Genomic DNA, 18,318 nt, shown 5'->3' on the forward strand with positions numbered 1-18,318 from the left:
AGGAGGGGCTGGAGAAATGGCTCAACAGCTAAGAGCACTTCTGCTCTTACAGAGGACCCAGGCTCAAATCCCAGCACCAGACATAGTGGCCTGCAACTGTCTGCAACACCAGTTTCACGGGATCTGATACCTTTGTCTGACCTTCTTGTATACCAGGTATACATATGATATGTGTGTGTGTGTGTGTGTGTGTGTGTGTGTGTGTGTGTGTGTGTGTAAAACACTTATACACATATACAATATTTTAAAGAGCTAAGGAAAAAGAGAGATGTTTTAGGATGGAAATGATACTTGTATCTACTACATCCCAACTATAGGACATCAGACCACATGAAGATTTGTTTCTCCTTTGAGGAATGTCCTTGGCCAACTGGTCTACCCAGGAAAGCACTCAGCACTTTAAGAGCCTGAGGGAGTGAGAGCTTCATCATGTCCCCAGAAGCACTGTCAAACAGAACAGCAAAAGAATCCCTAGAAGGCCCTGAACAGGGTTGGCCAGGGTCCAATTGCCTCCCTGTCAGCTCCATATAAACTACAAGGCTGGCCTTGATGAATTTGTGTTTGGTACCCTAGGAAGAACGGACAAAGGAAGAACTCACGAGTCTCAAGTCTATACTAGTTCTCAGTAATCATAAGAAGACACTTCCACCTCTCAGAAGCTATATAACTGGTATATGGGGCAGAATGTACTTCAAGACTGAGCAGCTAACAACAGCATTGGAGTCTTCCCTACAATCTGACAAGATACAGTTGAAAGATCAAATAAGGCACACCTGGTGTGTGGCAAGCATCCTAGGAGATCCAGCCTACCTTCTCTAAGCCCATCATGCATGGGACCTCACCTGCATGATCAAAATCTGTCAGCCAGACCCCTAGCTGCCCCATTTGTCAACACATGCATCTTCCTACACTTTGCTCCTGTGTGCATGTATGACAACCCATCCATGAAGTCTCAGTAAGATGATCATCTGCAGGGACCCTGGTACCTTGTACTTTATCTTCCTGGAATTAAAGCCCAAAGTGACCTCAGATGCCCTGAGATGCTCTGAGGAGAAGGTGCTTGGAGGACCCTGTGGCTGTGTTGAGGATTGGGTGAGAGAAGGGTATAGCACTGAAGAATATGGCTTCAGAGACTAGTGAGGTGCCATCGGGTCTGCAGCCTTGTGAGAGACTAATTGGTAGAAACAACTTGCCTTTCTGGGTTGTCTGACTCTATGTCTGTGAACAGTCTTACATCCCAGAGAGCAATGGAGGATCTCTGGGGAGCCACACATCATGGCCATCACTTCTTGCTTGCAAGCTGCTCAAGTACAGATTCCAGAGAAGGCTGGGCTGCTGCTGGGGGGCTGAGGTCTGAAGAGGAACATGTGTGCTCCCAAGGCCTGGGCCTGGCTGTCATAGGTACCAATGGAATTTCTGAGTATGTCTGTAAGTCTGCACCTGTCCCTTCTCACTTAGTCCCAGTCTGGCCCAGGCAAGACAGGCTACAGCCAGAGGCAGAGTAGAGAGGACTGACCAGCACTTCTGAGACCCAGTCTGAGTTCAGAAATCGTGCAAAGCCTGGAGTTCCCACAGTTACTCAGGAATCCAGGTAAGGAGCCCAGGCTTTAGCTGCCAGTGCTCGCAGCTCTCCGCACACAGTTCTGGGGCCATTTTTTTTTTATGGATGTGTATATGCAAAATTTGTGATCCTATCAGATATCATGCCATTGCTACCCACTGTGTGGTCTGTGGACCAGCAGCAGCAGACGTGTATGAGAAACACAGACCCTCAGGTCCTCCCCACTGGATCATAATCTATATGTGAACAAGATCTCTGGTGATTTAAATGCATAAAACTTAGTTCTGAGCAACGTTTGAAGGGTGATCAGGCTCATCCTTATTGGCTATCTAAACACCCCACTTCTGTATCCCATGTGCTCAGGGAGTAGTAAGCACTCATACACATATGATTTCACCTGCATTACCTGAAGTAATTGGAGACATAGTGAAAAGTTGCACAAATTAGTACAGAGCATTTTCATACACATCACCCAGTCTTCCCTTATAGTGGTAGCTTGTATGACCATAGTATAAGTTACAAATGAACAGGAGGAAGTTAACCTAGGCATGAGACTATTAGCAAAACCATAGACCCCTTTCCAATGCCATCAGCCCTGCCCCCATCCTGCACCATTGGCCTTTTATTCTGCTCTAGAATGCTCATGACTTTTAGTCATTGATCTCTTTAATGTCCTACAATCTGTGATGGTTCCTCAGCTGTCCTTGACTTCTATGACCTTGTCTCCTCCAGTGAGACTCTTGAGACACTTGGCAGTCTGTCCCTCCACTTGGGGCTGTTTGCTGTTGTTTTTTTTCTGACCTGTCTGGGATTAGGCTTTCTTGTTTGTTTTGTTTATTTACTTTTTGGTAAAAGCCACTGTGGTGATGTGAGGCTCCTCCCAGGACATCATTTCAAGGGGTAGCAGATGTCGGTATGTCTTACTACCAGGGATGGTGACCTTGATCATTTGGCAAAGCTTGTGTCTGTTGACTGTTCTTTCTTTCTCTCCTTAATAAACATCTCTGAGGAGATTTTTGGTGGCTCTGAAACTGTTGTTTCCATTTCAAGTTTTCCCCGCTGAACCTAGCACCCCCTCCAGTGGGTCTCCAACATGGCTGCTGTGTCTGTCCAGTGATGATTTTAAATTTCCTTTCTATATCCATTAACTGAGATTCTAGTAAAAAGGTAGTCTTTCTTCGTTCTAAAACTTCGCTATTTATTTCAGTAAGGCCTTTGTGGAAATTTGTTTGATCCTGTGGCTTATAATCTGACATATCATTACCATTATTTTATTTTGCTGCTTAAATTGTGTCCCAACTTACTCTTTTAAATTAGTTGTTGAGTCTGTACAACATGCTCCACTCTTTGCTAGAAGCATCCTTGTTTACTTCCAGACTCATCTTGTTAGTAAAGTTCTAATAAATCCATGGTAGATGAAAAAGTAGACAAATATATAAGACCATGTTCCTGCTGGTCTTCAGCTTGGAAGCTATAGGTGATTCAGGTCTCAGTCTGGAAGAACAGATGTTCAGATGCCTCACAGAGTCTCTTGGCTCCATTGTTTATCAAGGAAGAGCTAGAAAATCTTCTAACCTGAAGGCAAAGGCAACAAAGTGAGGGCTGGGAATTTGGCTTGCCCTGACATCCCTTCATGTACTGCCCACATCTACCATATAGAGTAAGAGTGCTAACTCGTTCACATAGCAGAGCCAGATTCCAAATTGTATGACCTCCCTGTGCCTCTGTTTCCCATCAGTAAAATGCAGATCATCAGATAAGCACTTTGTCACTGACCTGACTGATGACTGACTTTGAAGTGTGAAAATGGCTTAGGCCAGTCTGTGGTACATATACACAATCAATAACCAGTAGCCAGGGAGCCTAGCATTCCTAATTAGCCTGTGCTATTGATTCCATTCAGTAATTATCTGTCAAGCATCCACAGTGGAGCACATAACACTGAAACCTCTCAGTCCCACAGTGAGTAAAAGAGATGACAATGCTCTCACACAGTAACACCCTTCTGGAAGAGAAATGGCCTAACCCTAAAAGGCCTTAAAAACAAAACAAAACAAACAACAACAACAACAAAACCACCCGAAAACCAAAACAAAACAAAACAGGGTCTCTCTATATAGTCCTAGCTGTATTGGAACTCATTTTATTAGACCAGGCTGGTCTTGAACTCAGGCTGGCCTTGAACCTCTGCTTCCTGAGTGCTGGGATTAAAGGCACGGACCTCCATACCATGTCTGGCTACAGCAGAGGGAGGAAAGAAAATAACAGTGATATTTGTCAACTATTTAAATCAAACTTTAGCCAATCAAAACCTTGCACTATGCTACAGCAAGGACTCGTGACCCAGTTATTAGCAGGACTTGCTTCCCAGTTCCTCATGGTAAGGACCATGTGCGCTCAACCTAAAGAATGAAGCCAACATTACCACTGCAGAGCCAGTGTGAAGCGAAGAGTCCTGCTGACCTTGTCCAAGCCTCTAAATCAAGATTATGTCCGAAAGTGGGCATGGTGGTACTTGTCTGTGCCTGTATACCAGCAATCAGGAGGCTGAGGCAGGAGGATTGGGGTTCAAGGCCAGCCAGCTATCTAACGAGGCCTGCCTGACATGGGTCCTATGGTCTGCTCTTTAGTTTACAAACCAATAAATCTCCTTCCACTGCTTTTGTCTTACTTTAACCGTTTAGAAAACAAGTTCATTACACACACACACACACACACACACACACACACACACACACACGTATATACATACATGTTCATAGCCCACCCTTGACTTCTCTCTTGCTTGCCTTGCTCTTTCCCAAGCTACTTCCTCTCAGGCTAGTCAGAATGAATCCCCAGTCCCCAGTTTGGTCCCTGGTGGCCTTGCCTTCTCTTCTTCAGAGGATTGAGGGTCCATAGCTTCTCTCAGTCAGCCAGCAGGGCAGAGGCTCCCACTCTGGAAGGTCCTCTTGTGCCATTACCTCATCTCCTGTCTCTGAGATCTCCTGTAACTCTAGGCCTGGGTAGATTAGGATGTTTAAGGCTTTTCATCCACACCCAGTTAGAAAGCTATATTCTAAGGGCAGACCAAGAAAAGCCAAACCCAAACTCCCTCATTCTTTGGGAATATTCTCACCTCCCTTTCCCCTAAGGAATTTAGTGTCCAAATCACTTATGCATACACTGATTGTTGACATTTCTTGTGCTGTTTTCCAATTTCTTTAATTGGGACGACTATAAGCCTAGCGTGGTATCCAATCAACAATGAGGAAATTATGGCTGAAGAAATGAATGGTTGAGTAGTTGGAGAACCGGGTGAATACATGAGAACAAAGAGGAAGCAGTAAAAGGACCGGGTAGAGTAGCAGAAAGTAGTGAGAAAGCTCAGGGAAAGAGCAGAGAGAAAAAGGCCAAGTGGGGAGGGGACAGCTAGCCTGATAGATTGTCAAGAGGAACATAAGCGTCCCAGGTCTCTAATTCTGTGTTTCCATAATAAATACGGCTGGCTCTGGACTCTTTCACAATGTATAACACAGTGCCATTTCTCAAGGACATTGCGTATCGCGCTTTGATATGACCAGTCATGGCGGATGAGGGCTCTGCTCTCACACCCCAACTCCCCGATGGAGGAAGGACAGAGAGGCAGAGTCACCAGCACACTAGGTACAGCCTCTCAGGTAGGGCCTAGGAGGTCCAGTGAATCTCAGGTGCCTCCCTCAGTCCTCTGCCGGCCAGGGCTGCAGGGGCTCTTCTCCCACACAGATCTGCTTTTTCTCTGTGCCACCGATTCCCATGCCTGGTCCTACACTGGCACTGCCCCAAGCTGATGAGACCTCAGGCAACCCAAGAGAGCTTTGGGTGGCTGCATGGACGGATTTGCAGCTACGAATGAGAAGCCACGTTTTGTTTTGAATGGATTGTGCTCTGGCAGGAAAGCCCGGGATGCAAATCCACCGAGGGAGCATGCAGATGGGAAGCAGATGTGGAGATGTTGCAAGCCCTACTCCAGTGCCTTAGGCCCACCTTTGAGAATGTGGACCTTCTGTTGTAGAAAGCAGATGGGCAAGACTGTGCCTAGACACCATGGGAGCGCCAGCTGCCACCCTTGCTTTCTCACACCCCTCCCCCACCACACACACACACACATACACACACACACACACACACACACACACACACACACACTCGGGACAAAACATTCCTTTTCTTACATTCTTAGAAAACATGTCTGTCCTTCCTGCCCTCTCCTCTGCCCCCCTCTTGTCCTGTCTCTTTATGTCACTTGCCTCTCTTACTCTGTCTCTCTCTCAGACATTCTGTCTGTCCCGTCTCTGCCTCTCCCTCCCTTGTCCTGGCTGCTTCCCAAAGCTTGTGCCCCTACCCTCAATGCTTGGATAAATCTGCCAATCAGCTTGAATCCCTGGGGTGAGGAACAGGAAGAACCTGCCAAGGGCAGACAGCAACCCCGGTTCCCTGAAGGAAGCAGTTTCAAGCCAGCTAGGCCTGGGCGGGCTGAGGCCAAGAATTTCTCACTTACCCTCAGGGCTCTGATATTTAGTCTGAGTTGGGGAGGGCAGGTGGCAACCAGCCTGGAGCTTCTAAGCCTGCAGGAGCCCCGGAGCTGTCCCGGCCCTCCATCCTTCAGTCCCTGCCCCACTGGACACTGTTCTCCCCTTCCTGGCGAGGACCCAATCCTTTCCAGCCTTACAGAGGTAGCACAGCTGGGTACTGTGCTCACCATTTCCCAAAGGCACGGGTCCAGGTGAAGGGCAGGCAGGACAGGAAGAAGGATATTTTGTATCCTCCACTGCACTGCTAAGCAATCCTTCCCTTCCCACCCCTGCAAGGCCCCAGCCAGCCTCCAAAGTCACACGTGCTTGTTCCTTGGCGTGTATGCTGGATACATACTTTATCCAATTGATACTGGGCTCCACATTCGGTTGTCTTGTTTTTCTTTATGTTCTGCAAGCCCTCTTTACGTTCTCAGACAAGACCTCAGGACCATTTCTAGCACATTCCAGAGGCCACCAGCCATCTCAAAATTTGATTTTTGAACTCTTGAGTGCTACTCAACTTTTGAAAACTTGAGAGTCATACTGAAAATCGTCTAAAAATAGGATGTTGCCATTCCCAGAAGACCGAAACTGTATAGAGGGACATTTCACAGAGGCTTCTGTTCGTGTGAGTGGGGATAGGAGGTTGCTGTCAAAACACAGCTGGGGCCTCTCTCTGGTGCTCTCCAAGTCTCTGCTCAACACCATTCCTCCTCTCCAGCAAGCATTTGCTCCAGGACCCATGGGGACTTCATGATCCTCAGTACTGGAATGTTCTGTATCAAAAGATGTAGTCTCAGGAGCTTGGCACTCAGTGTGGCACCTAAGTGTGGCTCTGGAACCCTTCCTGCATTGAACATTCATTACACATGTGCCTCACATGATGCTAGGCCATGGTTTTGAGTGGGGAGTAAGCCAGGAAGCACATCTCTCTGCTCATGAAGGAGATGAACAGGCTGCTGACACCTGGATCACGGGGGAGAGTCCCTGCAGCTGAGGAGGTCATGGCAGGTCATGGCAGCAGTCTCTAAGATTCAGTTCCTTTATCCATCAGAGTGGGAGGTAGTTACAGGCCCTGCCGTGAGGATCCAGAGACTATCTCAGTACATGATAACAGGGAGTGATCATAAGACACCGATGAGAACTGCAGAGCTAAAGCCATTAGTGCATAGGATAGCAGATGCCAGAGTGGTGTTCTTTGTTTACTTGTCCCCAGAGCCCTATGTTAGTGCAGAATATACAGTCCCCTTCCAAAAGCCAGCACTGTGTCTTTGTCAGAGGCCTGCCTTTGGTTATTTGATCCTGCTTGGGCCACCTGCATAGAAATCAGGCAGGTCCTTGAGTGGTTACTTCCCTGAGCCCCAACGGGCAGCCCTAGGGACTCTGGGAGTAAGGGAGAAATGCCTAGTCTCCCTACAGAGAGAGCCACATCCCCTTCACAGTTCTTTGGTTGACACTGGACCCTTGCTTGGCCTCCTTGTCCCTCTACTTCCACCCTGGGAAGATTCCTAAGAAACTGTCACTTTCCCATAAACCCTTGTTTATAAATCTGTGCCTGGGGAACACAATTTAGGACCCTGGGAAATGCTAAGTAAACCTTAGGAGGTGTTTCCTAAGCTATGTGACTCCTGCTTCCTCTGGGCAAGGCAAGTCCTCCCAAATCTCTATGGACTCAGTCACAACACACTGGCCATCTAACTTCATAGATATCACGTCTCTGCTTTGCGTACATGGCAAAGGCCGGCCCCACAGAAGCTGACAACACGGCTCTGGAATATGGCCATTCTGCTTACAACTCAGGAAACTGCTTCAACTATGGGTCTCTTGGTTCTGTGTCCTCCCTCCAAGGATCAACACAAAAATCCAAAAGGTAGTATAACATTCATCCTCGACAATCATCACCTCCTCTCATGCTAGATGCACTAAGGTCTTACTGAAGTTAATCTTTTGTTTCCTACATGGGGCAGACATGAGGCGGTCAACAAGGACCACATGGAGAGAGGTCAGCCTGGGTATTTTTTCCTAACTTAGTGATATGTATGGCCATTGCCTTTAAAATTCTCTGACTGGGCTGGAGAAATGGCTCAGTGGTTAAGAGCACTGACTGTTCTTCCAGAGGTCCTGAGTTCAAATTCTAACAACCACATGGTGGCTCACAACCATCTGTAATGGGATTTGATGCCCTTTTCTGGTGTGTCTGAAGACAAATACAGTGTATTTATACATAATACATAAATCTTTAAAAAAAAATCAACCAACCAGAGCACCCAGGTACCCAAAGAGTACACATGAAGGGACCCATGGCTCCAGCTGCACATGTAGCAGAGGATGGCCTTGTTGGACATCAATTAGAGGAGAAGCCCTTGGTCCTGCCAAGGCTCAATGCCACAGTGTAGGGGAATGTCAGGGTGGGGGAGGTGGGAGGGGGTAGGTGGGTGGGTGAAAACCCTCATAGAAGCAGGGGGAGGGGGGATGGAATGAGGGAATGGAGGGGAAAGAGGGAAAAGGGCTAACATTTGAAATGTAAATAAAACATATCCAATTTTTAAAAATGTAAAAAAAAAAGGAAAAACAAAATAAAGAAATAAACTGATTTGTTATGGTTGTTTTTTCTTGTTCCAAAATATTCTTCTTAACTAATTTTCTGATTTTTCCTCCATAAAAATGACTTTCAAAACTAGAGAAGCTTGAGACAACCTAATCATCTGATGTTTGGGAGACTTTGCCAGACCCAATTCTCCCTCCACACACTTCAACCCTTGCTTCTCTACTCATCCCTGTTAATCCCTGGAACCAAACTGATACATTGTAGCAGGCCAATTTAAAAAAAAAAAAAAAAAAAAAAAAACAGAAACCACACCTAATTCGATTCCTCCAGTTTCCAGATGTCCGAGCCACCCATTACTACCTGACACTGATGGCAGAGGAGAAATCGAAGTAGAAGGAGAGAATTTGAACAGTTTTTTTCCCAAATGTTAGCAAAAAAAAAAAAAAAAAAAAAGTAAAACATATAACCTTGAAAAAAGATCTGACTTTGGGAACAGCTTGTACAATTGATGGGCCCTGAATAGAAGCCCAAAAAGCTTACAAAAACGGCCTCTGGTTGCCGGACTTAACAGAGTTTTAGAGACACAATATGTTACGGTCTGGGGGTTTTAGACATGTCCCAAATGTACAATGTATGGCTGTTCTGTTCACGGTCCTTTCCTTGATACTCCTCAGTTGTGGCAGGAGGACCCTACCATATCCAGGTGAGGCTGAAGAGGAGCTGGAAACTTTCACTGTGGTTAAGGCTAACAATGTTTGACTTCTGATACTGGTCTTAATGGCAGAAGGTGTCTGTTACCCACAAGCCCAAGCGGTCCTCTCCTTCTGCACATTTTTGTTTGGGGTGACCTCTCCCTTCATTTTCAAAAATTCTTCTAAAAAAAAATTCCAGGTTTTCTTTGGAAGGGCAAAAGGATTAGCTCTGTCTAGGGAAGGCCAAGTGGGAGGGAGAGCGACTTCGGCGCTTTTAGACTCCCTCTGTACTGCACGTTGTAGTTCATATCAGAATCAGTCTTTTCTAGTTAAACAAGAGACTAAGCTGTCCATGTCAACAGTGGATACTCACCCTCAGTTACACTCAACATAAAGAGAGCTGTGGATATTGGTGTACCATTGGAAGTACTTTTTAAAGAGGACAGGGGCCACAGTGTAACTCACCAGTGGAACATTTGCAGGGAATTTTAAGACTCTGGGTTCAATACTTAACACCACAGAAGTAATGATGAGAGGTTGGGGAGATGGCTCAGCTGGCACAGGGCTTACTGCTCAAGAATAAGGACCCGAATTTGCATTCCCAACCCCACGAAAAAGCTGGATGCAGGAGTGTGAGTCTATATAACTCCACTGTTTGAGAGAAGGAAACAAATCCTAGAGGCTCACCACTCAGTCTGTCTAGCCAAAATGGCGAGCTCCAGGTTTGGTGAAAGACTGTCTCAAAACGTAGGATGGAGAGTAAGAGACAAGGGCATCTGATGTTGACCTCTGGCACACACCTGTGCACACCTGCTGCCCCTGCCTCCCAAATGCTGGCAGGCATTTTTGCAGGTATCAGGCACCACACCAGTTGTATCTAACCTTTTTTAGAAGGCTATGTCAAGACACTCCCTACCACACACACACATTCTCTAACCCTCATATCCTCTGACACAAGCTGAGCCAAGAACAGGAATGTTCCCCATTGAGTGCATAGTATAAGCCATGAGCTGAGCTTGTTCAGACATTCACCAACACCTGGCCATGTGTGCAGAGGGGCTGAGACCTGGGGCCCCACCAGATAGACCTCCTAGACCTCCCTCCGGCACATCTTGTCTCAGTGGAAAGAGGCTGCTCCTATATAAACAGGGCTCTGGCACAGATCTAACTGGAAAAGGCCTGTGGCCTGTCATTGCCCATATGGTTTGTTCTCAGTGAGACAGAGAGAGGGTTGCCAGGGTGAGCTGGTATGTCATGAGGGCGCCCACATTTCCAGCCAAGTGATGGGCTTGGCTTTTACCCCGAGCTTTGAAACGGCAGCCCACAGCTTGGCCAGCTCTTGTGCTTTTGCTTTCTTCTGTTCTCCACAAGGGCCTGGGGCTGGACATGGGGCTAAGGCTCTTCTCCAAACATTTGGGGATTGAGAGATGAAGGGATGCCAGCTGCCCTAGAAGGAGCAGCAGAATGTACAAGCACGGCCCTGAAATGATCAGTAATAGTCTCAGGAGTGTACAGTGACAGGATTGGCTGGGGACATGCCCACCAGATGGCTCCTGGGGGACCTAGAAGTCAGAGGCTCACACAGTCTGCCTCCTTGCCAGGAAGATGAACAACATCCTGGCCAGTCTCTCACAGGGAATCCTCTGGACTTGGCTCTCTGCCCCCAAGTCACCTCATTTGAGCTCGTGTGAGGTGAGGTGTTGGGACCAAGCTGACACCAAGATTCATCTAATAGATATGTAACATTGCACAGACTGCTCCTTTGTGCCTCAGTCTCCTCCTGTGAAACAAAAGTACTGACTATACTTATAGACAGATGTGAATATGAACTGACTATAGGCAGATGTGAATATGAACTGAGTCAACACAAGCCAAATGCTTACACATTTTATTCCACATAGGGTCTGTGTGGAATAAACATGATTTACACGTCACCTGTTATTACACAAGTTCTGAAATTATCCCTTTAGGTTATTTCCTGTTACTTAGCAATGGTCTGAGATTCAGGAAAAGTGCTAGAGAAACAGCTTCAGCCTTGTGAACCCATTAAGGATGCTGTGATTGACAGCTCCTCTGGCTGCTTCCCACTGGCCACCCAGCGGCAAGCTAGTTTTTAGGCTCCAACTTACTTGGATCTGTTTCAGCTTATAAGCCAGGCAGAGGTGTTTAAGGACCCATTAGCACCTCACTGCTTGTCGTAGGCACTAACCACCTCTGCAGGCTCCCTCTGGACTGAACTAGTTCTGCCATGGGCCAGGCTTTCTCCAGCTATTCCCAAGGTCTTCCCCAGGTCACTCCCCTTACCCAGAAAGTGAAACAAGTTATTGGTTAGATTTTGGAGGCATATTTGCATTTTAAAAATTGTGTGTGTGTGTGTGCACGCCAGCTTCCTAGTCTGCTGTATTACCTGAAAGAGATCTTAGCGAAGCTTTACCCAGAACCTTCTCTTCTTCCCCACCCGATACCTACAGACCCATCCTCACCTTTACTACCCATGGTTTAGTATGCAATCAGGCAGAGAAGCAAGGGCTCAAATTCGAAGCAGATGTTTGGGATGAGGACTGAAGCTGGGGTGGGGACAATAGAAAGGATGTGGACCCTTCTAGAACTGCTTGCTCTGACCTACTGCCAAGGCTGAGGGAAAATGAGTGAGTGTTCCTGGTTAAATACCCAGCTACTCTGTGTGCCAGGCTTTCTTGGGCCTTGGTCCTTGGAGGCTCTGGCTCTGTTTCCAGAGTTCTCCACATCCTTGTGCCAACCACTATCTTGGCCTCCTGTTCTCACTGCACCAAGCCCCTAAAGCCCAGGCTCACCTCAAAAGTCAGAGCTGGAGTTTTGCTTCTCTTTGTCTTCCCATAGCTGATCCACAGTGACATTTTTAAAACCAAAACTCAAGATATGGTCTGACAAAAGAGATTTGTGTTGGTTCCTGGTGTGAGTGGCTGTCTGGTAGACATAACTTAGATGCCAAGACAATAGAATTTTCAAGGTTCTGGGGCAGAAATAGATGAGAATCACTGTAGAGTCTGCAGATGGACAGCTGCTACCCGACCCTTCCCACAAGGTTCCCAGGGCAGCCCACATGAGCCTTCCTAGATTCGTTCAATGTGTTCATTTCCCCCAGTGAGACAAAGTACCCTCTATAGAACAGTCTCATGTCCATTTCTGGGACTGTCTGGGGAAACTGTTGGTATTATCATGAGCAAGGCTCCAAAGAAATCATTTTAAGGGAGCAGAGCTAGACAGTATTTTTGAGGCAGGGTCCAAACTAGTACCCATCTAGCTGTTGAATTAACCAGAGCTGCCCAACCCCTGGGGAGGAACAAGATGGTCACACTGCACAGCAGAGAACTCAAGACTCATTTCCTGGGTTTGACTGACACTATGGGAAAACTGGAATGGAGTTCAATGTTTCCACCCATGGTGGTCACAAACCAATGTCACGGCTTTTCAGTGTTGATTCACTTCTTCACGCTTTGGGGTTCACTGAAAATGGCTTTTTTTTTCCCTCTACCATCCGAATTGTTTCAACCAAGCACAAATCTGTTTGACTGCTATTAATGTTGAAAATACTCCCTTTCCTCATTCACTCAAGATTTTAATTTCATTCACTGAGCTGGAGGCAACCAGCCAGGTCCCTGCTGCCAAAGTCAATATCCAGGTCTTCTGTGTCTGGGAGAGCAGGTTAGAAGAGAACTGGTCTAAAGATCATGAAGTTCCCTTTCCCAGACTGGTCCAGGATCTACTAGGTGATAGACTATTTATGGTACAATGAGGACTTGCCCCTTGGGTCTATCTGAGTCCATCTTTATAAGAGTTCTTTCTTCTCTATGGAGAGTAATTCCCCTTTGTTAAAGAAGCTAGGCATTTCATTCGCCGTTACTGCTTGATACTGTCTCCAAACACATAAACATCCCCTACCCCTGTGAAAATAAAACACAGTGTCACACATGGAGGCATGTGGCCCCGAGTTTGTATGCCTAAGCCTCAGGGAAAGGGCACAGAACTGAGGCACTCACAGGCTGGGACCACATTCTATCCAGTGTTCAAAGCTTTCTGTGGTGTCCCATATACACGGCATGTTTGCTGACATACAGCTATGGACAGGACTGGAGGGAAAAGAACACCACAGATCCAGGGGTGGAGCCAGATTGCAGAAGTCTTTTGCAGAAGTTGAAATGACAACTTGGGAGAATTAAACCTAGGACTTTTCGAGACCCCAAAATGGCACATAATCTCCTTACACAATAACCCAACATTTTACATTCAAAATAGTCTAACGAGTCATCCACCTTCTCCAGCTGGCTTGCAAATTCTGATATCCCGGACTCTGCTAATGGGCAGAGGAATGCCTTGGCAACTTCTCTGAGTGGGAGTTCTGGAGAGAGGGAACATTTGGCCTATAAAGGAAAGAAAGCCTCAGATTCCACCTTTGACAAACCAACAAGCAGTGCAGGTGACAAGTGGGGGCCTGTCAAGATGACTTCATCCTGGAGAGGTCCAGGATCCTCTCACCAGAGACTGACCCTGCTTATAGCTTCAACAGAATGGTGGTGTCGCTGGCATGTTGGGGGATGGGTGTTTCCCTTTTCTGGCACTCTTGAACTCATGTTTTTCAGTGGAGTGTGCTCCAGGAATTTGGCCTTTACTAACTGGTGCTGCTTCATATAGGAAAGTATAGAGAAGAGGTTTATCCAAATGTGTCTCTCTCTGCAGACACAGTTACCAGAGATAAACATCAGAGTACTGTGTCTGACCTCATTGTAATTATCCCATTTGCATGTGACTAAGGATTTTCCAACGTAGAGATAAAAATAATTTTAGGGCTCTCCCCACTCAGTTACATCCTCAAGGGTATCTTGTGTTCTTTATGAGGGATTATTTCAAACTTGGCAGTCTCTTTCCCCAGGTTATTAGCTCACAGTTCTGCAAAAGTTCCTCCATGCAAATTTTAAAGCCATGATGACTACTCACTGCACCTCTTAGAAATTCTCTACCCTGGAGTAGAGCCTTCCTTCCACCAACCCCAAATCACAGTGACTAGTAGGTAAACCAAGGTATAAAGTGTTCGTTCATCTGTCATGTCCTTCCCAGAGTGAATGTGTGGCAGGCGGGAAGCACTGGTGACCCAATGCCTGGATTCTCTGTCTAAACTAATCTTTAAAAGAGACAAACCAAAAATGTCAAGTTTGGGTTTCGAAAAGTAATGGATTTATCCTCAAATACAGTTCTGGAGCCAAGCACATGATGGTACATTCAGGAGGCAGAGGCAGGAGAATCCCTGTGCGTTCTAGGCCAGCTTAGACTGGACTACATAGAGAGACCTAGTGAGTCTGAAACACTAGCCCAGTCCTCAAGGTTAGGGATAATTTACCATTGAGTCTTTTTCAGTTCCACCATACTTATATACCTAATAACATCCTACTGACTACCACAGAGAATCACAGTCATGCCAGACCAGGCCACAGACAGTTCATACATGCCAAGGTGCATCCAACACAGCAATCTCAGAACATATGATTAATTAGGTTCAACACCAGGCATCTGGGCTAGATTCTCATGGGGCCAAGATGGTCTGAGAGAGCTTTTAAAACCAACTATGAGGACTCAACCAAGGGAACAGCATGTGGAGGATGGTGGCAAGTAAAGATGAATGATGTGAATCTGGAAGGCTGTCAAAGTGCAGACAGTGCATACCTCTGGAGGCCAGGTGACTTATCCCTGGACACTTCTCTTATGGTTTTGTTTGGGGCTTTGTTACTGTTAGCTACAAAAAGCGTTTTGTTTTATGAGGCAAGGTCCCACTGTATTACTCAGGCTGTTCTCAAGTGACCCTCCTAGCTCACCCACCCAAGCGGCTGGGCTACAAAAGCACTACCACATCCACCTTCCTTGACCCTTCAAGCTGTGTAAGTTTGTGTGCACCCTGTTTGTGTACATGCCTGAAGACATTCTGGGTCCCTGGGTCCTCTGGAACTGGAATTACAGGCAGTTGTAAGCAGCTCAGTGTAGGTACCAAGAACCAAAGCCAGGTCCTATAAGAGAAGCAAGCATCCTGAACTGCTGAGCTGTCTCTCTAGCCCCCTTTAACTTATTTAAAAATTCTCTCTACTGACTTTCCTGATGTAGAAAACAACAAATTAGTGCTTAAAGACATAATAGATAACCCCTTGCTCATATCGAACTAGTTTCCTCCTCAGGCTGTGAGCACAAACACTTTCCCCACTGAACTGTTATCTACAGTGAGCAGTGTGGCCCTTTATGGCCCTGAGGACAGGTATTGGAGGTAAGCCAAGGGCCCCAAGTTCACACTCTGTCCACAGCAGATTGCTTCCTGCTTCCAAGAACACATCAAGCATCTCTAAACGGTTTCCTTCCCATGTTCCACTTAAGCACTGCCCCACCTCCACTCAAACAGTCATTTAGCCCTTGATTGTTGTAGGCATTTTATTTACTGTACAAAATATTTACAGCTCCAACTGCAGACACCCAGACCTGGCCTGACGATGTGCAGCAGAGCTCAGCCTCTGCCAAGTCCTAGAGCCAAGCTGGCACTCTCCTTGGTGCTCATGACTGGTCTCCTCAAGGACACCGAAAAGCCAAAAGCCAGGAGGGCAGCTGGCCTCCCAAGTACCTATGTCACAAAGCATAAACAAAAGAACTGGCCAAAATAAAGAATATGAATAGAAATTTGACCAAGAAATAACACATCTTTTTATCTGTCCAACATACTGTATCTCTTCCACACTGGCTAGTACCAAAGCAGTATTAGAAAAACAAGGTAAAAGAAAAATGCAAAAGAGAGCAAAATGCTTCTGAATAGTTAGGAGAGAGAACTAGAATAGAAAACCACACAGTACTAGAGAATTTTTTGTTAAAGACTCTGGTGCCTAAAGACCACCCTGGGATACTAGCTGCCCCGGCTGGGCTGCAATAGTGCCTAGGAGACTCTGAAAAAGTGCTACGACTAGAGCTTAAAATGAGAGGTCTAGCCACATAAATACACTGACAGCCCCCAACCCCCGTGTAGTCTGCAGAGGGTGCTGGAGCCAAGACTGCAGAACCTAGGAGGAAGAACCACCCCAGACAGCCAAGCAGCCATGTACCCAGCTGGAAGCCCCAATGGAGGCCTGAGTGGGTAGTGACTAAATGATCTTGTACTTTTTCCTTGGGAAAGTGGGTAGGCGGCAGCACCTTGTCCCGGTCCCTGAGGAGAGCAGTGACCATGTGGCATGGAGGATCCTGGGTGGAGAGGTCCTGATGGCAGGTTCCAAACCCCGAGGATAAGTGAGGTGAGCACCCATGCCAAGAAAAGACAGATGATGACTGCAAAGGAGGTCAGGCAGGGTTCTAGCAGCTCAGGAGGGCTTGTTTCTTGTGATCCCTGGGAACAGGAGGGCTCAGACTGCTTCCAGGAGGCCAAGGCACTGTCACAAGATCTGCCTTGTCTCAGGATTCTGTGTACGTGCTGGTTTTGGCAATAAAATGGCTTGTAATATTCTAAGTGAGTGCCCCATGGAAAAATAGTGGCTTGTAGAAAAGCCTTATTAAAGACAGAAATTGGGAAATCCATGTGATATTGAGCCTTCATGTTGTTTTCATTCAAATACTCATGAAAAGATGCTATCTTCCTCCAGACTGAGAAGTTCTCTTTGATCACCATGTAACTGTGAACCCAATAGAGCATTCTCCCTCCATGGTTCCCCCACTTCCTGGTAACTGAAGAAGCCAAGTACTTGGAATTGCTAGGTATTTACTGCTGCTGAATCTCCATCTGGTCTATCCCCAATGGCTTGACCTAGGACCTGTGATCACAGTTCCTTTGCCTCAGTGCTGCCAGAGATCGCCATCTAAGAGAGCTGGCAGGCTATGTTCACTGTCTCAGTCTGTTGCTCCCAAAATTCCTCCAGCAGAATGCTAGAGACAGCTCTTAACAAACTTCATAAGTTGGAGGGCAGGCCAAGCCCTCCTTCAGTGCAAACTAGAGAAAAGCATCAGTAGTCTTCAAGCTGTCCCCATGCTTGGACTCTGCCCTTCCCCAGGAGAGAAGTGTAGCCAGCACTGGAGGCTACAGCATAGCCATCCTTCACATTCTTCTGACTGCTTTCTCACTGGCTCAGATTCAAGAGAAAGCTTACCAAATTCCTTATAGGTTAATGATCATCTTTAAAAAATGCCCACAGGGAGTGTCTTTTCCAGTTCTGTCACCATAAAGAGATCCTTCTGTACTACCAGTCCCTGCGTGAGAACTAATCCAGTGCCATGGCCTGTGCCTGCCATTATGTGGGAGGACAAATTAGATGGCTTGTGTGAGCCACTTTCTAGCTGTGCTTCTCCTGGCCACTGATGAGAAGAGGTGATGGGTTGCCCAGTCTGGTCAAGTAGTGAGACTGAGGAGGGCGTTTCCAAAGAGCAGAGGGTGCTGGAGTGAGGCATGGCTTCAGGGTCTCACAGTCCGGCTTTCCAACAGAATTGAGTCCTCTCTGTCATCCATCTCTCCCAGCCATTGAGGCAGATCCGGCCACAGAGATCTTCCAAGGACCAACAAAACGACAGCAGCACGGTCCTCCTCTCATGACTGAGTAGAGCTCAGACAGATACCATGTGCTCAAGTGGCCTGTGGTAAATGTGGACAAGGTGAGATAAGAACAGTGCTTGTAGATGACAGAATACTCCGGACACAAGGGAGCATGCAGTATCTTCTGGCTAATGGGTGTAGTTAAGGTCAGTGGTTATGCTTGTTAACATGTGTCCAGATGCTCTAGAGAGCGTGGGAGCCAAGCAGGTGACAGAGGAACGATCAGAGCATGCCAAAGCCCTCGCAACCCTCACTGATGGCCAGCTGTAGCATCCTGTGCACCTCTTCATATGAGTCATATGTAGGGAGGCACAGTTGGTTAAAACTGGAAAAACAAGGAGGAAGATGATTAATTCATACTACAAGACACATGGGGAAAGGCTTGAAAGAGAATCTCCCACAAG

The 18,318-nt window shown here is 46.8% G+C and overlaps 1 protein-coding gene across 3 annotated transcripts in view; it reads right to left on the minus strand.

The window, feature by feature from the left end:
• Positions 1 to 3,000: 3,000 nt before the first annotated feature.
• AREL1 (apoptosis resistant E3 ubiquitin protein ligase 1) overlaps positions 3,001 to 18,318 on the minus strand; it is a 63,401-nt gene continuing 48,083 nt past the window's right edge. For 2 of the 3 annotated variants that reach the window (XM_080914456.1, XM_080914455.1), the window contains exon 20: positions 15,770 to 18,239. In XM_080914456.1, the coding sequence (XP_080770582.1) occupies positions 18,137 to 18,239 (103 nt within the window). In that variant the 3' untranslated portion in view covers positions 15,770 to 18,136. Of the gene's footprint in view, positions 3,137 to 15,769; positions 18,240 to 18,318 lie in introns of those variants that run through there. The other variant, XM_080914457.1, reaches the window with a different exon arrangement.

Source organism: Micromys minutus (genome assembly GCF_963924665.1).
Source record: "Micromys minutus genome assembly, chromosome: 1".
In the NCBI taxonomy this organism is placed as follows: Eukaryota; Metazoa; Chordata; class Mammalia; order Rodentia; family Muridae; genus Micromys; species Micromys minutus.